Source organism: Alosa alosa, chromosome 15 (assembly GCF_017589495.1).
Source record: "Alosa alosa isolate M-15738 ecotype Scorff River chromosome 15, AALO_Geno_1.1, whole genome shotgun sequence".
In the NCBI taxonomy this organism is placed as follows: domain Eukaryota; kingdom Metazoa; phylum Chordata; class Actinopteri; order Clupeiformes; family Clupeidae; genus Alosa; species Alosa alosa.
Genome location: NC_063203.1, coordinates 2316836 through 2342247, shown reverse-complemented (window position 1 = coordinate 2342247; position 25412 = coordinate 2316836). Strand labels below are relative to the sequence as shown.

General features: G+C 39.1%; 2 protein-coding genes across 6 annotated transcripts in view; one reads left to right on the top strand and one right to left on the bottom strand.

Annotated features, from left to right (window-relative positions):
• Nucleotides 1-218: 218 nt before the first annotated feature.
• On the bottom strand, nucleotides 219-18822 carry eif3k (eukaryotic translation initiation factor 3, subunit K). Of its 4 annotated transcripts, none has more exons than XM_048264253.1 (8): nucleotides 18742-18822; nucleotides 16410-16508; nucleotides 16135-16255; nucleotides 15481-15558; nucleotides 15260-15326; nucleotides 12600-12677; nucleotides 4823-4948; nucleotides 219-347 (listed from the first exon to the last, which is right to left on the bottom strand). In XM_048264253.1, exons 1-8 carry the CDS (start codon nucleotides 18786-18788, stop codon nucleotides 316-318), a joined length of 648 nt encoding a protein of 215 aa, XP_048120210.1. In that variant the 5' UTR covers nucleotides 18789-18822; the 3' UTR covers nucleotides 219-315. The 4 variants fall into 4 exon arrangements, with proteins under 4 accessions (XP_048120210.1, XP_048120206.1, XP_048120207.1 ...); XM_048264249.1 differs by having other exon boundaries at nucleotides 15481-15555; nucleotides 18742-18764; XM_048264250.1 differs by lacking the exon at nucleotides 18742-18822 and adding an exon at nucleotides 16936-17110.
• The window catches only part of LOC125308004 (mitogen-activated protein kinase kinase kinase kinase 5), a 38407-nt gene continuing 31748 nt past the window's right edge, over nucleotides 18754-25412 (top strand). For both annotated transcript variants that reach the window (XM_048264190.1, XM_048264191.1), the window contains exons 1-2: nucleotides 18754-18864; nucleotides 23078-23135. In XM_048264190.1, coding sequence (XP_048120147.1) covers nucleotides 18754-18864; nucleotides 23078-23135 — 169 coding nt within the window. The remainder of the gene's footprint in view (nucleotides 18865-23077; nucleotides 23136-25412) is intronic.

The window sequence follows — 25412 nt, the reverse complement described above, 5'->3', positions numbered from 1 at the left end:
ACTTCCACTTATGCATACAATCTGGTGGATAGACCATCATCTTATAATTGTATAACCTTAGTGTTGTTATTGTTCTATATGCGTGTATTATACTGGGTGTCTAAATTTCCCTCCTGCCTGCCTGTCAAATACTTACCAGGCATATACAAATAGAAATATTTGCAATGCAGCAAAACAAATAATCTTGTCAAAGCAACACAAAATAAACAGAACTAAAACACTGTCAAACTGATTGTTTATTGAAAAGATTTGTTTTCTTGATGAGGGCAAAATTGAGTTAAAGTCCAGAGATGTGTTGTTGTGAGTAAGTGGGGTTCACTGTGATGTTGCCATTATGCTTGACACACCTGTAGAGAGAGATTGGAGAGGAGCATTATATAAATGGTACATCCAACACGTGGATCTGTACAGAAATGTCACATGTAGGTTTTTACCCCGCCAGTCATTTTAGGTTGACCTTTAGGGTGATCACTTAAAACTGAGAAGACAATGCTTACAATTCAAAATGGTTGTGAAATATTTAATTAGCAGTATTTTAATCTAATTGGAGAGGAGGAAAAGAGTAGACTTCACCCCCCGCACCTAATACGGAATATCCCTTACGGCCAATTCCAACGTTTGAGACGTATCTGTGACAGACAACGACTTCAATGAACAGGCCGAGTCAATGGCTAGGAGGTTTTCGGATAGGGCGTATAGGCCAGAAGTTATTTCCCAAGCTAACAGTAAAGCGCAGGCGCTTTAACGTAACGTTCTACTTGAGAAGAATACACATAAACGGACTAATAAATCACCCCCATACTTCGTCACTACTTACAGTAGACACGCGGCCCGGATTAAAAACATTTTAAGGAAAAACTGGTCGATCATTGAGAGTGATAGCCAATTATGAGAAGTGTTTCCTGAACCTCCAGTAATATTGTTCAGATGCGCGTCTACTCTTAGGGATAAGTTAATGCGCTCATACCTCCCACCTGAGCGAAGACTCCTGGCTCAGAAAACCTATAGGTACTTTTAAATGTATGCATTGCCCCCATTGTGCCAATGTCAACCAATCCAAATGTTTTTTTGGACGCAAGAACCAACAAAACATATGAATTAAGGGATTTTATTAACTGTAACACAACATTTCTAATTTATCGTTTGGCATGTCGATATATGGCATGAGGAGGGGTTCTTTTATGTCGGCCGCACAAAAAGACGGTTAAGGGACCGTCTTGCTGAGCACAAATATGCCATCAGAGTGGTGAATAAAGATTACCCCATGGCTAGACACTTTAACGAGTACCACAACAAGAACGACTCCTTGTTAACTATACAGGGCATTGAGCATGTCAGACCTTTGGCGAGGGGGGGGCAATAGGTTACAGAGGTTGAACCAACGAGAGTCGTTCTGGATACATCGCCTGAATGCTATGGAATATCCTGGTCTAAATGAAGACAACGATTTCACTTGTTTTTTATAGTGATGTAGGCCTACTGATGTGAATATCACTGTATTTTGTTAATATATTTTTTTATTTTACATTTCTTTTCTTTTTTCATTTTCTTTCTGCTGTGTTAATGTGCAAAGGATCACCTGTTGTAGAGTATCTACGTCTTTTCTGGTCATATGACCTCTTGACCCTATATAGGTGAGGCCTAAGTCCTCATTCACTTGTACATGCCCTGAAGAAGACCAAGTGTGGTCGAAACATGTTGGCGTTTTAAACTATGGATTAGCCAGTTACAAATAAAGGCTTTTTAAATATACCTTCCTCAGTCACCTTTCCTGGAGTGCCTGGATTCATTTTCCTTCTCAGGAGGAAAAGAGTGTTTCAGGAAAAGTTTGCACTGAAAGCCACTCACTCCACTTAAGATTCAGGGTGTCATTGATAAAATAAAGATTGTGTTAACCTATTTAGCCCTTAGATGTCGATCCAGAAAATTGCAGGCTAAATACCTTCTGTAAATTTGGCCCCAAGTGCTCCAAGTTTTTTTTTTTTTTAGTAATTAAATTTGACATAAGTGTCAAGCAGGTGATGTGAAGATGTGATGTGACATCAGAAGTGAACCAGGTTTCAGTGATGCTATAATGGTTGGCAGGAAATGTCAATTAACACTGTCAAGTCTTAAGAAATTAGAATGAACATCAGAATAAACATCAGAAATACATTGGACCTCATTTATGAAATGAACGTACTAGTTAAAAACAGACACTCATTTCGACGGAAAGCAAGTCATTTATCAATTTGAATGCGAGTGGTGGCTAGGCTGGAATCTCACGTCAAGTCTCAACTTGTCAGGGTACCCCCAGGATAATACTAACTCTGGTCAGTATAAGATAATCTAAAATTAGCCTAGTTGTCAGGTTAGCACAGCAACCACACACACATTATTCATTACTGAACAAACCAAACAGTAGACAGTATTATACTTTTCATTAGCCTAGTTATTTTGCTGTAGGCTATTGCTGTAATGCTTTATGTGCCCATTACAAACGGTGCTGGCTCATACTTGCCCTGACTCGTAACATGGAGCAACCCTTTAGGTTACCCTCGGAGTGGAGCGGTGGGGTGTCACTTAACATTTGTTGATGTAGAGGAAGGTCTTCTTTGACCAAAAAGTGCATAAAACATGCAAGTTCAAAATCCCCCCAGTAGCCTATTACATCTCCGTTTTATTTGCCTACCTACTTCTCAGACGAAGCACTGGTCAATTTAGGTGGCTAAAAATATTATTATATATATATATATATATTTTATATTTATATTATAACGCAAACATAGTAGTCATCTACACATATTCCGCCCCTGCCACCAAAAGTTGACATGGGAATTAGTGCTGTCAAACGATTAAAAATTTTAAAATCACGATTAATCGCTGAATTCCTATAGTTAATCACGATTAATCACATATTTTATCGCATGATTAAAATTCTATTATTTTGCATTTCTGAACTTTCCAGGAGTCCATGTTAACAATATAAAGCAATTGTGTATTTTGATTAGGATTCAAATGAAAGCAAAGCAAGTTACTTCATTAACTTAACTTTAAGACGTAGGTCTATTTGATTATTTCAAATCAAATTTTAAAAGATGTGCTGCTGACCTGAGGCAAAACAATATATTCTTCAGAAATATAGCTAATAAAGGGCATAACAAACATAAAATACTATATTCATTATCTTGAGTTCAGTTGAAAATAAGGAACTTTTCAACATGAGTGCACTGCCATTTTATAGTCCTATAGGCCTGACGTTACATCTAGTTATTAATTTACAGGCCATTCAATCATTTTACTAACACGGCAGTTATGAAGAATTATGTGTATGTAACTCATGTCGAAACTATGTAGGCTACATTACAACCCATTCAGCACGTACTAGCTACACTTACCATATCCCATGTAAAACGGTTAGCTTGCTAGCTAGCTAACTGTGGAACTTCAGTATAACAAGCGTAGCCAATTATCTCACCTAGTTGTAGGAAAAAGGCTACGTTCATATTACAAATGATAGAATGAATGTGTGACTTATGTTTAGTTGAGGTTATGACATGTAAAGTTAAGCTTGCCGAACTTAGTTATAGTCAGCCACGGGCAGTTTGACTGTGCCTACATTCGTCACACTCCTGTTAGTAGGCTAAACTAGGAAGAGCAGAGGAACATAATGGTCACATTAATCTCATAAACACACAGATAACTCTTACAACCTTATTTTGTGCTTTTTATTCATGTGTGTTTCAAGATTTAGTAAGTATAAGCCCTTTTCGCTCCCCACTTCGATGCAGCATGGTTTCCATTATTCAAACAGCTCCCTTTCCCCTAAAAGGGGGCGTGTACATGCAGCACGGTCTAGCTAGATCCAGTGTGGTGTTGTAGTTGTTCTAACGTTACTAGTTGTTGCAACAGCTTGTGAAAAAACGACAGTTTGTTACACCAAAAAGAATGTTAATCTTGCGATAAAAAAAAAATTGACGCCGTTAAAATGGGTTTACGTTAACTCCGTTAATAACGCGTTTAACTGACAGCACTAATGGGAATACATCTTGCCAATCATGTGGAATGTTGTGAATACATTGTGCCAATCATGTGTTGTGATCTCGCAGATGGAGCGAGGTTGGTGTGTCGTGATTTGTGTAGCCTTGCGCACACGCAGTTCTGCTCGAAATAGATGCCCGATAAGTGCCCAAAAAGCATTACAATATGGCTGCTGAGTGGAGGGACTTGCCTAAAAGGACTTTGGTCACGCCCCCGAGATGATAATTCGCTGGCCAAAATTCACGAGGTGTTTCGCTGTGTGGAAACCGACCGTAACTACCGTTTTCAGTCAACTTCATGGCTTATTTAGGATAAAATAGCCTAGACTGTGTTTCTAGAGCTGCATTAAATGAACTCAACTGACAACAGGTAAAGCCATGATTCGGTCATTGAGGCGCTCTTTAAAAACAAACTTTTGTCTTTCCGAAGTTTATTTTTGTAGTTTTGTATTCCGGAGTACAGAAGCCTATTTGCCTAATGCCTTGACCATATAGTTTTTCCTACCTGTTTGCCGTTTAAACTCCAGTTAAAAGACTGGCACCGCTCTGAACTTTCCTGCCAGTAATGGTTTATGACATCAGCCGCTACATCTCAATTGGTGACATGACATTTTGGAGCATAAACCTTGACATAGTAATGCCCCTGAAGCTACAGCATAGCTCATTTGCTCAAGTCAATGTTCCACAACTAAAGATGACCTCCTGAGGGATTTAGGTTGTTGGGGAAAAAAGGGAAAAAAACAGCTCCACCATTCCATCATGCTTTCTAACCAAATGGGTCATATGAGGTAGATCATACTCACTTTCAAAATCAATCTTCTCCACAATGTTCTTGGGTTTGATGCTCTCTTCCTGGTTGAAGATGAAAATCATACCCTCTTCATCCTCTGTCCAGCCATATTTACTCATCCACACTTTCACCTGAGTGTCTAGAGATCAAAGAGAAGACAAAGGACCCAAATTAAAGCAAGAGGCATCACTACAAAATGACTTGAGTATGCTACATATTTTAACCTTTCTGTTTCAATATGGTTTGGGCCCCTTCCCCTAGATTTTTGCCCTAACCCTCGTTTTTGCATGTTCACGTGTAGAGGTAGGGTGTCCCATTACTTTAGGGAGCAAGGGGTAGTGCCATTTTCCCCTTATAATCAACCCTCAAACTATAGTGAGGTCCGATGCGGGTTTAAAGCGAAGTGGGAGATAAAACTAGAAAATGTAATTTCAAGGAAATTACCAGTGCATGAAAATATAAACATACTGTATATTAACATAAAATGCCAAACAAACTTTTATTTGGAAACAGTTGGCAGGAGTCATAGTTGATAACAACTGACAGTTGAAATGGCTGAACAGTTAAATAGTTGATTAGTTTAAATAGTTACATTATTTAATAGTGAATTATTGTAGTGAGGACATTTATTTTGAAACAGTTGTGGGCAGAGGAAATAGTAGTCTTAAGAGAGCCAGATTGTATGCTTAAAGCCTGAGACAGAGTATATAGTTTAAAAGTTGAATGTAGATAGTTGAGCTGAATGTAGGCTACCTATGGCGGCCCGCATCAAATTCAAGGCTCTAACGCTTGCCTACAAAGTAGTCTCAGGTTCTGCTCCCACCTACGTGAATGCCCTCATACAGACATACGCTACCTCCAGACCGCTGCGCTCCTCAGACGAACGACGTCTAGCTCTATCACTGGTACACTCAAGCCAATCCAAACTTTTCTCATCTGTTGTTCCTCGTTGGTGGAACACACTGCCAGTTCCTACAAGGGCAGGGACATCCTTCTCCATTTTCAAAAAACTCCTGAAGACCCAGCTCTTTAAAGAACATCTCCTATCATAGCAACACTTACAACAAGTCTTACTGATCCTAGCACTCACCAGCCGTCATAAACTGACAAGTAACTGTTAAAAACAGCACTCACTGATGCACTTATTCTTACTGTACTCTAATGTTTTTAAATTGTCCTAAAATTGTTGAGAATTGCTCTAAAACTTAAACTGTTTACCATGTTGATAGTCGCTTTGGCTAAAAAAGCGTCAGCCAAATGTAATGTAATGATAAACATGCTAACTATGCTAGCAATGCTAACATGCTAACTATGTTAACCATGTGACTTAGCTAACCTAACTAATCATTTTTAACAGTTATGGTAACTAGCATGCTAACCATGTGACTTAGCTAACCTAGCTAATCATTTTTAGCAGTTATGGTAACTAACATGCTAACAATGCTAACATGCTAACTATGCTAACCATGTGACTTAGTTAACCTAGCTAATAATTTTTAGCAGTTTTATTAAAAATGCTAACTATGCTAACATGCTAACTAGCTACAGTGGTTAGGAGTCATAGTTGATGAAAAGTGTTGACATAGTTGATGACAAGTTAAAAGTTGTTGATAGACAGCTAGTGAATGTATATAGTTTAAAAGTAGACTGTTGAAAAGTTGAATGTATATGGTTTAAAAGTTTCAAAGTTGAATGTAAAAAGTTCAGTAGTTTAATGGGTTACATTGTTTAACAGTGGATTATTGTAGTGAGGACTTTTATTTTGAAACAGTTTTGGGCAGAGGAAACAGTTGAATAGGATGTGTAGTCTTAATTGACCCAGATTGTATGCTTAAAGCCTGAGGCTGCAGGTGGCCTGAACACCTGCCATAGGATTCTAATTGCTTAACGGCCGTACTATGATGTCACAACCGGCAATGTTAAGTCTATGGGGATTTTTAATAAGTTTTTCTTTAATCGTTTAAAAAGTATAAAAGTTTCAAAGTTGAAAAGACACAGCAGCTTGGTCCGTTTGAATACCTACGTTACAAAGTTTGAATGAAGTTTCTAAGTTAAACTGTTCAAGAGAAATAGCGTACGGAAAAAGTGGTAAGCAGAATAATAAGAAGCAGCTGTTGAAGTTGCCTAGGAAGAACAGTACAGTGCATTTTCATGCACTGTAATAAGAAGACGAAGAAGAAGACGAAGAAGAAGACTTCGGATAACAGAACAGTGCATTTTCATGCACTGTAATTACCCAGGATACCTTGCGAGCCGGCCAAATTTGTCAACCAAGATGACGGACAACGCTAGAAAAGGAACACTTGCATTGTTCATATATTTTCGCAAATAAGCACGTTAAAATTTCGAAATATGTTGGGATATGTTAGTTTGAAGCACATCCAAAGGACTGTCGAGTTTTGAACACTAATGTTAGAAAATCTCTCACAAAGCTATCTGACAATGTTCATGATATCAGCCGAGTGCTTTGAGAGAGTCTGCCATCAAATAACGTTATACATCTGATCTGGGTAGTTTTGTCGATAGAGCTGGTAAGTCCCACCCATCCGCTAAACCCCCAGTGGACCTCTAGATTGAAAAATCGTCAATGCAAGTGAAAGTGAGAAAATAATTATTTTCTGGTCCCGTTTGAATTGTGCCATGAATGTGAACATATGTTGTCTGTGAATTTTTAATTAAATTTCCTAAATTTTCCTCACGGGATCAAAAGAGTATTTATACACTCCGTGATACGAAACATATGTGTAGTACTGTTGGAAAGCTCCGTTTTTCCTGCATAACGTTGTACAATCCAAATATGGACACTTCCTTTGTATCCGCAAGCAATCGTGAAAGTTCAAAGGCGAGTCTAGGCTGAGAACGGAATCTCATTGGCTGTTTTCCAAGGCTGTTTTCTCAAATTGAGTTTCTCATTTTCCAGTAGAAACATCTCAGCCTATGTACGATGTACACCAAACTTTCCAGTTATACACTTAGCAGTATTCTGAAGATATTTACAGAGGGATTTGTTAATAATGTTAATCATTCCTGGCCTGATTTATGTGACATTTTAATCCAAAACATATGGCAAAAATCAATTTTGGACAGTATATTTTGATTTCCTAGGTAATGAAAGCAGAGATCCTGAAATCCCTCTGTAATTTTATTTTCATCTTGTGTGTAAACAAAATGAAAAAATAATTTCATATGTTCAGATCTACTGAAAATATATGCAAAATTGTGCATATTTAATGAGATAATGCCTAATGTGCATAATTAAACATTTGAATGTCCAAATCTTGCAATACATTTTTTGTTCATACTTGTGTAAGTAATCAACTGAGGAAGTTTCATGGTGATGTCTATTATTTAACATTTTTACCCTATTCACCTGTAGTGTCTTGCCTTAAAACCATGGGGCTCAACTGTGTTGACTGTGGATCCAAAACGCTTCTCTTTTAAGCAATATTTTGACAATGTCTCCACCTCGTTGGGGAGGTAGTAGTCTGTCAATCCATCAGAATTTCAGAGAAGCGCAAGAGCCATGACTTGCATGGACATAGTGTCACGCTATTGCACAGTCCATATTATGATTGCGTAAAGCGGCTTTGTGCTCTGCAATTCTCAAAGTCAAAGGTCAAAGTCAAAGTCAGCTTTATTGTCAATTTCTTCACATGTTCCAGACATACAAAGAGATCGAAATTACGTTTCTCACTATCCCACGGTGAAGACAAGACATATTTGACCAATTTTAAGTCCACAGACAAACATAACATTCAAGTAAACAAAAAAGTAAGTAAATAAGTAAATAAGAGGGCACATATAATAATAATGAAAAAATAAGAGCAGCAAAATTTTGTTGAAATTGTGCATAGACAGTCAATAAAATACTAGTGCAAATACTGTAAAATACTATAAAATACTGTTTGACCTAAGTAATAAAAAAAAAGTGGCATAGTGGTGCAAGTTATGTAAGAGCAGCAGAAGTGTTGTGTTTTCAGGACAACAACACCAAGTTGTAAAGTGTACAAGTGTGCAAGTGTTCAAGTGTGCAGGTGGAGTAGTGCAGGCGGCCATTGTGGGTCCAATGTCCAGGATGTTATGTAGCTGAGGGTGGTCTCTGTTTGAGTGGGCGTTTGCCCAACATATATCAACCCACAAGGACATGTCAAAATATGCACAACATGGGTGTAGTATTACAGTTTATAAACGCATTGATGTTGTAATGTTTACCAGTGTGTGGGTGAGAAGAGCTTGGTGTTGTTCGAATTGGAACAGTGAGTGCAACGACCGCACCTATAGAAACCATGGGGTGGAACTGGTAACCAAGTCAGCTGTTTAGGAGGGCTCATAGATGTGTGTACCAGTCTGTCTCTTAAGGAGCAGGATCGCCTAAAAGAAAACAAGGGGGTTCTGCTCATATGTCTTTTAAAGATGGGTCAGTTTGTAACACATTTAATGATGTGTTTTATTTCTACACCTAAATCTGAGAATTCAGTGGAGAAGCAGAGACAGAGCTGAAACACGCCTAGATTTCTCCAGGTGGTGTGGCCTGTGGGCAGATTTGGCTCGTTGATACGCTGCAGAGATGTCAGCTTCGACATCAACCAGCTCACGGAATCAACCAGCCATCTCCACGACCTCGCTCTCAAAGTCGGCTTCAGTACTGCAGTTTTTTTAGATGCAAGAATTGGCCGATTGGGATGTTTTTAATCGATCTCTTAGGGTGGTGACCATCTGCTCTGAGAAGCATGTTCCTACTACTCCTGTCTCCAGATTCCCTTGGGTATTTTTCCGTATAGTTAGGTCGAGGAAATCTACCTTTTTAAGTGAATGCTCACTCTTGAACTTAAGGAAGAGGGTGGTGCAGTTAATATATTCCATAAATTGGTTTAACTCTGATAGATTTCCAGTCCAAACAAAAAACACATCGTCTATGGATCTCTTCCACAAGGGGATATTGGGTAGAAATCTGTTGTTGAGGGAATTGTAGATAAACTTCTCCTCCCAGAGTCCCATCACTAAACATGCATAGAAGAGCGCAAAACAACTTCCCATACTGACACCTTGTTTTTGGAGATAATACGCACAGGCATATTGGAAATATTTTTTAGTTAGAGACCGCAAGGGTGAGGCACCCGAAAAGTGGTCCTGTGAGCGTGTCTCTCTGCATGGGGCTACGTTCAATAGTTCCGCATTCATGCCACTCCACGTCCTTGTATCCTTCTTGTTTTCTCTTACTATTTCTTTTTTTTATTTTGATTCTTTTGCATTTAAAATTCACACTGACCAAAGATGTACTTGATGCTTACTTTTCTTTCTGAGTGCTCTGACTAGTTAATTGCTGCAAATATACCCCTTACGATTAACCAGAGGTGGAAAAAGTACAAAAATATTATACTCAAGTAAAAGTACCAATACTTTGATGAAATATTACTCAAGTACAAGTTAAATTACCCATCTGAAAATGTACTCAAGTAAAAGTAAAAAGTAGTTCATTTAAAAGTAAAAGTTACGTTAAGTAAAAGTCACTTAGTTACTTTTTGTTGTGTGTGTGTGTGTGTGTGTGTGTGTGTGTGTGTGTGTGTGTGGGGGCTACAGCGCTACATTCTGAGGGCATGTTTGTGAGCTGCCTGGCTGCAGCAACTCGGTAACTAGGTAAACCCGATTGTTTTCTGTTTTTCTTCCGGACCGACATACTTGGTGACCGCGAGAAACAGATCTATGTGAAAAATTTCTCCAAGTTTGAGCAGCAGTTGATTTTCAAAGTTAATTGTGCTCATCCTTGCTCGCTTTGCAGTGAACAGTAATCCAGCACAACTGAAAAGCTGCTCAGAGGCATCGGAGGCAGGCCCATGTTGAGTTTCAGAGAGAAACTCTATTTGTAAAGGGGTTCAGCAGATCCAAGGGTCTCGGACTGTGGGAAAAGTGGGACTGATTACAGGGCCCCAATGGAGGAGAGGGCCCTTGAAAAGTCTGGAATATTTTTTTATTTTACCTGAATATTTAATACCAAATTAAATGTCAAAATGAATGTCAGACGAAATGTAAAGTTTGACTGACTACATTTTGTACACAAAAAAACAGTGAAGACTGTCTAAGGCAGGGGTGTCAAACATCAGGCCCGCCAGCAGGTTTCATACGGCCCCCCAGATGTTTTGGGTAGGAAGGGAAAATTAGGGAAAAAAAAAAAGATATCTACATCCAGTTGTCTTCAACAATGTGTTATAAGCAATATTTTTATGATATGACAAATTGATTAAACCTAACACTACAAACCATCCTCAGCAAGGAATAAGCAGAAAAACTAACATGGAAGTAGGGCATTTCAAGACAGAAAGATCAGTATATGACATCATTAGTACATTACTGTGTAGGCTACTTGTTTGCTTATAAGTGATCTAATCAAACACTCTGATACCCATGCAGAAAAATGATAATGACCATGACAGCCCCCCCACTACCTAATATGAGTTTGACACCCCTGGTCACTCTCACACTCTCCCTTGTTAAAGCGCAAAATGGTTTGGTCCGCCTGCACAATGATTCATAAGGCATCTCATTTTGTTTACGTAGTTGAGCATTGCTAGCAGTGGACTGCTAATTGTTGTGCTGCTGGTGCAATGTCTTTCTCCAAGAAAACCAAGTCGGATTACCAAAAAATAAAGGCAAAAACAGGAAAGAAAGATCAAAATGAGGGGAAATGGCTGCTAATAAACTTCTTTCCAAAGAAAAGTGAGCACAAACGTTAAAAACATGAAAAACATGGTGTTAAACTGCTTGAATATCTCCGCAATCGAACTGAGACAGACACCCCATTGAAAGAACGGAAATATACACTTTCCCAGGTTACACAGGTAGTAATCTGAGGTATCTTGTGATCCACCTCCATCTCCATCTCTTTCAGAAAGACTTGGCGCCAGCTTGATTCATGCCCTATGGTAGGCTACATGCTGATCATTGTCATTGTAGTGGTTCCGGGCGCAATTTTTTCCCTTACTTTCGGTTGTTGTCTTAACTTTTTTTTTTTTTTTCTCAGTAACGGATGGGATTTGTGATGTAGCGAAGTACAATACTTCACTCAAAACGTAATCAAGTAAAAATAAAATAACCAATTTTAAAAACTACTTAAAAAATACAAAATACACAAAGAAACGTCAATACAGTAACGTGAGTAAATGTAATTCATTACTTTCTACGTTTGCCATTAACCAATGCCGTGGCAGAGGGAGGGGAGAAAGGTCTTTATTATCTGTGCAATGTTACCAGTATGGTTTCACTCTGAGGAAGACACAGTGATTGTTGTTTGCACCATAAAGTTTAAAAGTTTAAAAGTATTCGGAGTGGTCATCCCTGGGTCTAGTCTCCTAGAAGTAGTCCAGCCTGTCTCTCTGACCTTACTCAAATTGTTTGAACAATGATCTACATTGCAGGGTTCCCACTCTTAAGTGAAATGTAAAATTCCATGACTTTTTCTCTGACAAAAAAAAAAAATGAATTTTCATGACCTACTTTATAATGAAGGGTACAAGATTTCAGAACAGTCACGTAGCGTTCAATAATCTTTTACTTTTTTTTAGAGCGGGAGATGAATAAATGGGTATTGAATGAACAAAGTTGGGCTAACCACAACTACTCAAGCAAGCAGTAAAGCTAATAACCAGAGATACACCAATTCTGAATTCAAAATTCCCTGATATTCCATGACTTTGTCCCCACAATGATAAAATTCCCTGACTTTCCATGTCTGGAATAGACTTTCTAAAATTCTATGATATAAAGACATCTATGTTCAGGGTGCGTCTTCTTACCCAATGGATCACCCAACATTTCAGCCAAAAGCCTGTGATCAATGTTCTGGTAGGTGATTCCCACAACATGGCAGATAACTGAAAACAGAGACAAAAAATAACACATTAAATGGTACAAGTGTGTTGATATTTTCCAAGATTGAATAAGATGAATCAACTAGTAGTGACTATTTTGTACAGACCATATCAATTTGTTAAAAAACACTATCTCCCTAGCTGCTACACAATTCTACACACATTTTGTGCTGCAGGCACTCTCATCACTCAACTGTGGCATCCCACCTGCAATGCACTGAGAGAACCACAAGGGCAATTCACTTTATGTAGGCCTGGGCATGCCTTCACACCACACATACCTGCACATATGCTTCCTCTAGGCAAACTCTGTTCTCAGGGATGCAAACACTTGTGGTGAAAAAAAGGACACATAAGCTACAGGTGGTCTAAGCGCTTATGTCTAGCAGCATAAATGGAATTACCCGACGAGTCTGCAAAAATAGTGCCACTACCTGACAAAATTTGCCGAGATTTATTTCGTCCTCCTGCAATTATTAACAATGTTCTTTTTGTTGCTGTTGCTGGGCTTGCCCAACCTGCGGTTTATTCGTGGTGTCAACGGATATAACAGTGAACCGCACATTTCTAATGGCCATTTAAAACATATGACCATAGATTTTCTGTATGTCCACTATTCTGGAATAAAAAAATAATAATAAGTCTAGCGTAAACTGCCCTGTCGGCAAATGGCAAGTGACAATCATAGCCATTTGGAGTAGTTTCTTAACTGGTAAAGTGATTACAATTTTAACTATCTGATATCCAGTTTCAGATATACTGTTGTAACAATCGCAAGACTGTTACAGTCCAGAGGGGTATTTCACAAAGGCAGAATTAAGACATCCAAGATAAGTGATAAAGCGAGGTTTTACATTGCGTTGTCTGGTCATCCTAGCTTAACTCATTTCACTAACGCCAATCCAAGATCAGTAGGAGCGACTATGTCAAGCCAGGTGTAAGTAATTCAGGATGTGTGCGCGTTCTCGTTTCTGCCCCAAAGAACTCACGGTTAGAATAAAAAAAGACGCTGAAAATAGCGTCATTCACAAAGTGAACAGCCGCTTTTGATATAGACTAACAATGAAGTAAAGTTGTCCTTTTTGGAATGGGGAATCATGGCTATTTCTGTAAAACAGCAGGAGTAGGCGTGGTGGATCAACTGAATGCATATTTACGTATGCACCCACGTGTGAGCTTCCTTGTCTCGACACGCAACGTCATTAAAAAAAAGCGCTTAAAGATGCACATAGTATGATATACCTTTATATTATAGTTGAAAACACCTTCGAAAACTTGCCCCTCCACTTCCAATCAACTACAGTAGGCTATTCATCAAATGTCTAATAAAATAAGCAAACAATGAGTACCTAGTCCTATGTTAATAAGGCTATCGCAATTAAAATAATAACCATATGGTAGTAGGCAGCCAATCTGTTTTGTTTTGCGAGCAAATACATTTAGCAAATAGTTTATAAATGGAATAAAGCTCTTTAAAAATGAGCACTTGAAGAAGTGAAAATTGAACAATATGAACTATGAATATTGAACAACTCGCCCTCGCATAGATAGGCCTACGTGGTGGGAAATGCAGCAACGTTTTCAGTGCTTTTACGGCAATCTCGGGATATTCTGCTTTGGTTTTGATCCAAAAACCCGCCAGAGAGGTTTCCTCATACACACTCTTAAGACCACCGTCATTTGCTATTTCGATCAATTGCTCTTCCTCCTGCGCTGACAAGTTAGGACTATTCGGGATATTGACAAATGGGTTGCGGACCCACTCATTGGTTTGCCGTGGATCTTTGGAGGATGGGAAGTAACGCTCAAATTCATTTGAAAGCGCAACAAGGTAATCGCGCACCAGCGGCGAGAGAAAGGGCCCTGCCTCAGTCTCTCCCAAAACCCCCACTACTGTTTGGAAAATCAAATACACCTCGGTCCACTCGTCGTCCCAACAAATCAAGCTTTGCTTTAAATGCAGCGACTTTATCTGCCAGTTTAAAGTCAGTCGTCATTCTCCCCTGGAGTGACAGGTTGAGGTCATTAAGCAACCCGAATATGTCACACAGGTAAGCGAGTTTTGACACCCAGTCCTCATCACTAAAATGTGCAGCTAACGGTGATTTTTTTTTCTGTAAGAAATCTCTGCAGCGGCTCTCATAACTCAAACACTCTGGCCAGTGACCTGCTAAAGATGCTTGTTTTTGTTGCTCATTCTAGCAGTTTAGCTAACCGTGTGGCACTACCGTTAAAAGAACTGATCAAGTGAAGTGAGCTGACCTGAGGCTGCGCAGCGCTGAAGGCAATATGTAAAGTTTTGAAGGCGTAAGACGTAAGAAAATAGACCTTGCAAAATGCAAACATGCATGCAATTAAACAACAGCATATAGGCCTGTCATGTAAAAATTTGACATTATTGCGAATTAAATTGAGTTTAGTTTGCATGCATTTCTTTTTTTAAACTCATGTCGTAGGCTACGGCCCGGTTAGGAATGTCCCGTGGCCCGGTACGGTGGTTGGGGACCGCTGCTGTATGGCATCATGTAATGGAACTTAAACTAAATCAAGAAAAACTACTAAAATGTGGCAAAATTGTAACTCACACTTGCGTACAGAATCTTCAAATCCAGTGATGCCATCAATAAGCTCCCTGTTCTCCTCCAGACTAGTCTGTGATGTATATACAAACAGACATCATCCATGTCATACATCAAGACAATATTTAGTAGACAAATCCACTGAAAAATATTTTTAGACAACAGATGGGCATTTTGAAAAGCATTAGTGCATGAAAATAAGTCACTTGATGTTTTTTTTGCCGTACCCAGAATGCCTGGAAATGACACGTCTCGAGAAGGTTACCCAGGTAGAGTATCTGTCTAATCGGCCGTTCCTCCTGCTGCGACACTGTAGTCAAGGAAATCAAACATCTGGAAAAGACTAAACTTTTCTCCAGGCAGTGTGTAGACCGTTGTGTTTCCATCTAAATGACTAATATATTTTAAGCACATGGATGAAAATGCAAGTACGCACATTTGCATCCATCAACTAAAAATGGACATCCTTCACAACTGTAAGGATGTCAGTTTATGGAAACAGTAAAATGCAAATAACTGAGTTTATGCAAATAAACCAACTTTCATCAACCTTAGTTACATTACATTTTAAACAAATTGCGAGTTTATCCACTTTCCTCTAGCTAATCTAATTTTTAAGGAAATCTTTTGTAAATTTCAAATGGTTGGTCAAAATACAAATTAGTAGGAAGGAACCCAGCTACTAGGTAGTTTTGAGGTCTAGGTAACCTATAACAGGCAAGCCCTCTATAAGTACAAGTACATTAACGGCATTCCTTTTCATGAAGACTGCATCCTTGTAATAGTAGTTTTAAGATACTCATTAATAACTTTAAAAGATAAATTGTAGAGAAACATATAACCACAAGAGCATACAGTCTAAACAGGTTCCAAAAAGATACATGTGTTTGGTCAATCATGCACTTGCACAGGGTGAAGTCTGTGTGTGGGAGATTTGTCAGAGCCTTGAGCAAGATTTGCGAGGTGACTGTGGTTTGAAAATACGCTGGGTTGAACTGGTAGCTAAGAAGAGAAAAAAAATCAGACAAGTTATCCAGACACATACTCTACAACAATGGAGCGTTCTACTAGCATGGTGAAGGTATACTACAGTCTATGGTGAAGAGCCATATAATAATGATAATGAAGAGTTGCAGGCACTTGTTGAGGAACTCACAGTTTGAGAACAGCAAGATTGGCTTCCAGGTCATAAGCATTTTCTTTTGCTTGCGTTTCTACATAACGCTCCAGAGTAGCAAGATTCTCCGGGTTGTACCTGAGGATAACATTAGCATTCAAAACATGCCAGCTGAGATGGGAGATGCATGCTGGTTTAATTTAACTTGTTCATTACCTCTAAAGCCTACATCAATAAAGTGAAAAGTAGATATTACAGTCTACCCTTTATCATACACACTGTAATGAGAACGTTATGCTGAAGAAACACATAACGTTATGTTTAAAACGCAAGACAAGAAACTATGCCTGAATGGTTGAAATTATGTTGTTAACGTTAGTGTTTTCCAAGATTGTATAAGCTAATTAATTCAACAAATTCCAGTGTACAAAGATTACAGCAACGCTGTTAGTCCCATGGCAGCTGAATCTAACAAACGTTAACATGGATGAGCAGTTAGTTAGCTAACTAGCAGTCAATAGTTAGCTAGTAAAATATTTCCTTCCATTTGTTACGAGAACGCTACCTGTCAATCCCACGAAGTAGCTTGGCTACATTTGCTCGCATTTGTTCAAACGACGAGCTCATATTATCAAGTGTGTTTTTCTGCGAGCGTTAAAATAAAATCCACACGTGTAACTACTGATACTTGTGCAAAGTGGCTCGCTACCATAGGAGAATGGGAACGGAAGGATGTACTGTTGGCAATTTACCGGAAGTTACAGTACCTCCTTTGTTAGCTTTTCAAGTTGTCGCCGCCGCCTGGATAGGAGTACAATTAAAGCATTTATGGCGGTTGTCTGTTGGTTGAAAGTGAAACACATCATCTTGGGAGCAAAGGATTGAGGGATGAGCAAATAACCTGATTCAAATGTCGGATATTTGTATGTTGTTCAGTTAATTTATTGGATTACACTATAAAACAATCATCAATTTATTCAATTTAGTTTACCATAGGACAAATGTAGGCCTACACATAAGCTATAGGTCAGGCTACCGTAATATCCACTTTTCTCCAGGCAGTTTTAATTATGGAACAAAAGGTTTAGTGGTAGGCTAAATGCTGCTGGCATGTTGGTGGCATTGAGATATAGGCTACAGTGAGTAGGCTTATATGAAGAAAATAATGTAGGCTAATTGTTACGTTGCATAATGCAATTGTTAATATGTGTTATGTGTCCTGTAGGCCTAGTTTGAGGGTCCATTTGCAACCTCAATGCGTTGTTTAATTTAGCCTAAAGTGTTTTCCGTGCTTACTGACTTTTGCTTATTGAACAAAGACAAGAATGTTACTTTGATTAAGGTCCTACAGTACGTCAGGTTAGACAAATACAGCATACATTATGCACTCTGTGCTGTTATAAAAACACTCAGTAGATGCAGATCTACTGTAACTTTGTTGGGGAAAGTCTTCTTCACATTGTCTTTAATGCAGTTCTGTACCTACAGTACTATTTTATTGGTACAGGTGGATGTAACAGCAACAATCATAGATTAATTCATTCTATCTTTATATATTTTTTTAAATTATGGAGGAATGGAGAGGAAACGTATGCTTTACATCTGTGAAAATGTTTTGAAGAATGAAATATAACAGCAAACAAACTGAAGACGTAAAATGTTTTAAAGGTTTTTCCTCCTCAATGGACAGATATGTCCATGTACAGAAGATTGATGCAGAACAGTGTGTGTGTGTGTGTGTGTGTGGATATGTGTTGTATGGAGTTGTATGCCAAACTCTTATTCCATTTTCATATTTCTTTCCTCTTTCTTCAGGTGGAGCTGGAGAGCAGTTACACAACCTTCTATTCTGCATGTGTGGATGGGAAGATGCAGGATTAGAGTTGTGTTTCAAGTTGGATATTTCAATCTTGTCAGTGTCGAACTTCTCAGTGATGATAAATTACAGGAAGTTAGAACACTGCCATGTTCAGCACAAACCTGTGCAGCCTTGCAGCAATTGGACGTTGTCTTCTGCAGACATGCATAACTATCACCAGAAAACCCACAGATTCACATCACAAGTAAGCAAGCACACACACACACACACACACGCCACGCAGGCACGCGTGCACGCACGCACACACACACACATACACACAAGCAGGAAATAATCTGTAAATGAGCCATACAGAAACCATGTGAAAGGCAGAACAAGGGAGGGAACTTTCTTAAAAGAAGAAGGAAGGTGAATGTGTGAGAGTGAGGCTCACTCTTCAGTGCGTTGGGTGAGCACACACACACACACACACACACACACACACTCACACACACACACATTTACACAAACCCACATGCTGGGAGCTCTAATAAGTGTAGCAGTGTAGTATACCATGAGCGAGAAATGATGGACTCCCACAACCGAGCTGCCTTGGACATCTCCACCAGAAACCCCCAGGACGACTTTGAGATCCAGTTGCGAGTTGGTGGAGGGACCTATGGCGAGGTTTATAAGGTCAGATATCTTTTTTATTTTGTTTATTTATGGATTTGTGTGTAAGTAAAGACAAAGATAACCACCATGTAAGTTTTGTAGAGCTTTGTTAAAAAAAAAAACATTAAACCTGTGGTATATTAATTTTTATTCTGCTTTTGTCATCACAATACCTTTGTTTGAATTGATAGGAATTGTAGAAACAAGATGTACACCATATGCAGACTGATCTATGTCCATTGGCCTCTCTTTATCAGGGGCTGTGTGCTTTAGGGAAATCTGAGTATTTTTAGCCTTTGCAGTGTATTTGAATGACTAAATCGGATTAAGGTAACAGTCATGCTAATAAAGCCCCTTTGAATTTAAATGTAAGGTGCTAGAGGCCTTAGGCCTTTGTTATATCGTTGCCCTTTCTTTCACTTTTCCTTCACCTCTCAGTTACTTCATGCATTATGGCTGCCAGTGCCAGGTTATAAATCATACCAGTCAAGATAAATCCCACAAGAAATATCTGTAAAGAAAGAAATGGTTATGGTTATGGTATTTGGCACATGCTTTTGTCCAAAGTCCACAGTATATGAACAGTACATAAGTCAAAAATGATAATCGTAATCAAATAAAGTTGAAAAAGTGTACAAGTTACAAGCCAAAATGTAATATTAGTCAATGATAAAGTTGTACATTTCTGTTTGCATCATGTGAGAAACTTTGGCCCATAAATCTATTTTATTGTTAATTCATCTCACAGTACATTTCTGTCTTCAGGGGTACATACTGCATAAATACATGTTTTACACAATTGAGAGAGACTGTTGAGGCTATTGTAGCAGTTAAAGAACTAAAAAAAAAAAAAAAAAAAAAAACTAAAGAAATAAAAATCTTTTTGATATTTCATACTGAAACTGATACTGTATTGGGAACATGAAGGGATCTATCTTTCAACAATGTGAGCTTTTTAAGACAGTCACAAAGTCACTTGCACATACAGTTCTAAACAATATATTTATTCTGACTCCACACATCTCAGCTTTTTTTACTGAATCCAGGAAGGTCAAACCATGCAGATAAATAACTACTTCCTGCTTTTGCAAAATAGATTGCTTTCAACGTTTGACATTTAATGAACCTGCCACCTGTTTCTGCACCAAATCTTATTGGAGCCAGGTTGACTTGACTTCACAGTTACTACAGTGTAGTGCTTGAAAGGGTCATTAATGGAAGACGTATGACTAAACAATTGACAGTTACTATTAGTAAAACTTTGCAATGTCACAGTAACACCATTGGAACAGGACCGTCTAGCCTGACACATAATGCAGCTGTGTGTCAGATGAGAAGTAGATGCATTGAACTGAGTTTAACTGGTGCAGATGAGTCCACTCATTTTGCTGCAAAGTTAGCCAATCAGAACCGAAATAGTTGGCCTTGATTAAGGCACCGTGTGCTTTGGCTGTGTCTATGTTACATTCAAAGTACCGGTACAAGGTCTTGTGACCATGACATTTACACATCGCAAAGTGGTGTGTGTGTGTGTGTGTGTGTGTGTGTGTGTTATGCATCTGGTCTAAGATTATTTATTTTTGGCGAGATGGTCATGAATAAAATTGTTATGATGGTATGTTAGTATCATACAAGCCTATGAGCTATTATAATGCATGAAAATGAACTGATAAGATCTCAGTAGCAAGGCATACCTGGTTATCATACTGGTTTGTCCTGTTTAGGAGCAATGACGCTGTCAAAACAGAATCAATGGCATGCTTGTCATCAGAAAAGAAAAAAAAAAACTTCATCCTCATTGCACATGTACAGTATAGTGAATATATGGGGGTATGTATGGGGGGGGTGCTTTGAGATGGCTCAATAGTAAGGCAGCTCAATTCTGTCACTGGTTCCATTTCCACTGGGGGCCAGTGGTCTCACCTCACCCTTAGACACCCACCATGTTTTGTTTTGAGTAAATAACCGAGGGGAAGGGGAAGCCATGTGGAGAGTTCCATCACAATGTGTGTCATTATAGGTGTGAATGTATATAAAAGACAGATAACATAAAAAGAAGATAACATACTTGACATGATATAACATGACATAACATAACATAACTTGACATGATATAGCTTGACATAATCTTATGTGGGAAAAAAAACATAAGCTAAGTTAATATTTCAGAAATGAAAATTGAGGCATTCAGAGCTTATGAACATTTAAGAACATTTATGCGTTTAGATCCATTCTTTGTCTAAAACCATTGGGGATTTTTCAAAGCTGGTAAAGCCCACTCTTGAAACAGACTGACTCAGTAGCAGGTGCACCTCTGAATTTAATGCAAAGTGCAAACACAGAAGTGAGAGAGGCTGTGATGTTAATCTGCGCTTCAGTGCACTGTGGGGGGTGGGGAGAGGGACAGAGAGAGATAGAGAGATACACTATCACTAACAGTCTGCTTCAATATTCTATTTGAATAATTATCTAAAAGACCCAAACCCATAGACGTTTTATACAACCCCTCCCCCATAAATAAATAATTTACCTCAGTGCTTGTTTGACGTCATCATTGAAACCACTGCACTGAGAGGCGGCCTCTCCAACCATGTAAACAGGTGTGGTCATGTCTATGCTGCGTTGACCACGGCCTAAGCTCAGGCGTCTGTAGCCCACATTTGTCTCCAGTCCCCACTGGGTTTGTTTTGACCCCATAAACATGACTAGACTTTCCACAGTTTGCAGCTCGAGGCTCTTTGCACTCTGCTGTTTTGTAGAAGTTCCAGTTTATAAATAGCAGCTGTAAAATAGCTTATGGTAACTCAGTTACAGCTGAAGAAATAGGCGCTCATAGTATGAAACTCAAGCAACTCTCAACATTTCCAGGCCAGTTTCCAGTGCATGGACTGAACCTAGCTTTTTTTTTTCCAATCGAGATAGTTTCAATAAAGTTTTCTTTTAGTCTATAACTTAATGTATAGTTTGTAGTGCATCACAGCATGTATCAAGGACGGTCTCACTTTCAGACAATTAACAAGTCAAATGACATTTAAACAAGTATATCTAAAGGATTGTGGGTTAGAGAAATCTGTTTTTGCGGGTTTAATTGTTAGGTTAGGTCACACACACACTGCCTGTATGATACACATTCCTCAGGTGCAGCTTAAGCTGAAATCACTGAAAATCAACACATTACAGCCGTCATGCACTGAATTCTGAATTTGCGTTGCGGCCATCTGGCATGCGTTTTAAAACTCCCATTGCTTTTAAACAGAGGTACAAAAATTCCTTCATCCCCTTTTTTTTCCAAGTACTGAATGCACACAACAGGAAAAAATTGACTTGTCCATTTAGTGACCACCCCCTCCCCCCGTATCCACTTAATCTACCTTATTTACTACATTTTAACTTGGTTTTACTGACTAATCTTTTAGGCATTGCCAGACCTATTTATCACAACCAAATTATTATTTTGTGCATATCCGTCTGTATTGTAGTGTGTTATGTGGTTGTGTGTATGTGATCCTGTCTGCAATCAAATTGCCCATTTGGGACAAAGAGATAACCTGAACTGAACTGCACACACATTAAATAAAACATTACCAGCATTGATTAGGCCTAGTTGATATATGAGCACTTTAAACAGGTTACTACAGTGTGTATGTTCAATATTAAAGAATTTTGTCATTTTGAACATCCAGCTTGACATGTGGTGTATCCACTATCCTTTATTCTGATAGCACTGATGAGAACTTGCATTCAGTACTTTTTATCGCTTACTTTTGTGTAGGCCTTGTGTGCCAAAGGTTATGACAAATGGCAGCTGCGGGTGTACTAGCCATAGTGTAGTTGCTAAGGGAATGACATTCAGACATTATTAATGCACCAAAAAATGAATGAAGAAAGATTTTGACGAGTCCCAAATCTCAAGTCCCAAGTCTTTTGACAATTCTCAAGTCAGGTCTCAAGTCACAGTGTGTGCAACTTCAGTGTGACACAAGTCCAAGTCACCGACTTGAATTTGCATTTCTGGGTCCTATTCGGATGTCTGGTAAATTGATACAGTAGCCTACTCTCACTTGGGAAAATCAAGAGCTTGATGGTGTTGCTATTAGCATTGTTTCTTTGTGTACGGTTGGTCCAGGTTTGATTCCCAGCGTTGAAAGTCTTTGTGAGTCCTTTATTATGTAAAAGTGTTTTTAACTGTGACATTCAATCAAAAATTATTTATCACTATGGTCTTATATTCTAGGCTCGGAATAAGCAAACATATGAGCTGGCAGCTATCAAGGTCATCAAAATGGAACCAGGTAAGAGACTGAACTCAGCTCGTCTTGTCACAGATGTCACGCTCTGTCCTTTGGATAAATATTGTATGGATTAATTGTATTGTTTCGAGGAAATTATTTGAGTGTTGATGGTTGGTGCGTGTTTTATACATTGTCTTTAAAAATGCTTGCTTAAATTGCTTAAGTCAGCCACAAGGCAAAGTTGAAGTTAAACACAGAGAACACAGAGATGTGAATGTTTAAATTGTGGCTGGTACAGCTTCCTTGAGATGTCACATACATCTAGCTCATCAGGGATATCTCCCTGTATATCTCTCTGATGTACATAGCTTTCCCAACTGTTTCTGACGACTTTGTGCAAAGTGTTTTCCATGGAGTCACTGATTACACTGACACTAGAGGGTGTTCTGAAGATGAGATTATATTTCTGGGTATGGTGTAGCATATTCAGCTTTTATTACGTTAAATTGCATAAGCTGGCTACCCTGGAAATCCAGAACTAAATCTGAATTTGCTCAGTAAGTGACTCTGGCGACGAGTAATGCTCACGAGTGATCAGGCGCGCGGGAACCTATTTTTGACCAGGGGTGCTGAATAACAAAAATAATAGAAGTCCGACGATCCCCCTCCCCCGTTTAGGATTTTGACTGCTAAATAGGCTATGTCATTTTAGTGCGGTGTGCGGGTGATAGCTAGCCTGGCGGGCCATCCTATATCATTGAAATGTATAGTCTGAAATCGAACCATTCACCTCGCTTAATCCAAGGGGCGGGCAGAGAATTGTCTTTCAAACTGCCTAGGCATGCAAAAGGCCAGCGCTACGACCATATCCATATCCGGTCGGCAAAACGGCAAATACATCCTTCTTCGAAAGGAATGACTTAAGTGCATTGTGTTGCTCAACTTTCAAAGAAAAGCATAAGTCCAACTCCTCCAAAGTTGACGCTTAACGCCGATTCAAACAACCGCTCTTAGTTAAGCCATAGCCACCTTCCTTGTTGTTCACCGTCGCAGGACTGTCGTTATCCTGTTAAGCCCGCCTTAAGACTCTCTAACAAAATAGAGCGCTGTGATTGGATAAAGTCCACGGCATCAGCCAATAGAAATCCCTATTAGCTAGGATGCAATTCATGAAAATTGGGCACTTCTGGACAAGTTTTTGATTTTTGGCAGGGTGTTAGGTATAGGCCTAAAGTTTTCAAAAATCCATGGATACAAGTTGGGGCGGCCCCCCTAGTGGCAGTTATCCATAAAATCCAAAATGGCCCCACCGAAAAGAAAAGGTTATATCTCAGCTTCCTTTAGTCTTAAATTGTTGTATAATGTATTTTCTCTACTTTGTTTGATACAAGGAATCCAATTTTGATATGTTCTTCTTATTTTAAGTCCATTTCCATGTAGTATTATAGTCATATATAGCTCATAAACTGTCAATATCTCTGAAAGTCACATTGAAATACTCAGGTCCCTAGACCCATATTTTTGATTGATTGGAGGTATGATTTTCTTTGTTGATTGGACTGGTCACTATCACTATAGTGTCAAAAATCACATGTTGTGACCAAAAGGACCATTGTTGAGGACCCATACAGGCTACCACACAGCTACAGTAGAGGAGTGAGCATCCCTTGCTGGCATCTAGATAGATAGATAGATACTTTATTGATCCCCAAGGGGAAATTCAAGATCTGTCTTCTGTCAAGCATCTTCCAGATCTGTCCAATATGGCACCCAGACTTTGGTTCTGTCATTCCATTCCCAACCCCACTCACTGGGGTCTGAAATCTCTGGAGTTTTGGAGAGGACTCCGTCAGACCCGTCAACCTGACTCCGCCAGATAGATTGCCTGGCATTTGCTCCGCATATCCATCTGGGAACTTTCCGTTGAAGAATGTTTGGGAAAGGGGCGAAAATACTGGTTAGCTGATTGGATAAACCATCTGTCTATCACCACCTATGTTGGACGGTCCAAATCAACCAATCAGATAAATGAAGCGTTCACATGATGTGACGTTGTATCAGTAAGTTGGCAAAAAAAAAGCATGGATTGCGTGGGCAGCTACCCAGAAGTCACCGACACCCTCATTCTGAACACCAAGACCCAACCAGCTGGGTCCTCACACTGGAATCAGTGCACATGCAAGTTCTCAAATGCTGGACTGTACTCATGTATAGTAAGAACTGCGGTGTCGAGTCAGTCAATGAAACCCGGAAGCTTCTTTTCACTCATGGCCTCAAGTCCCTGGATTCAATCCCCCCGACCCATCATGCCTTATTCCAGCATGGAAAGCGTGCCCT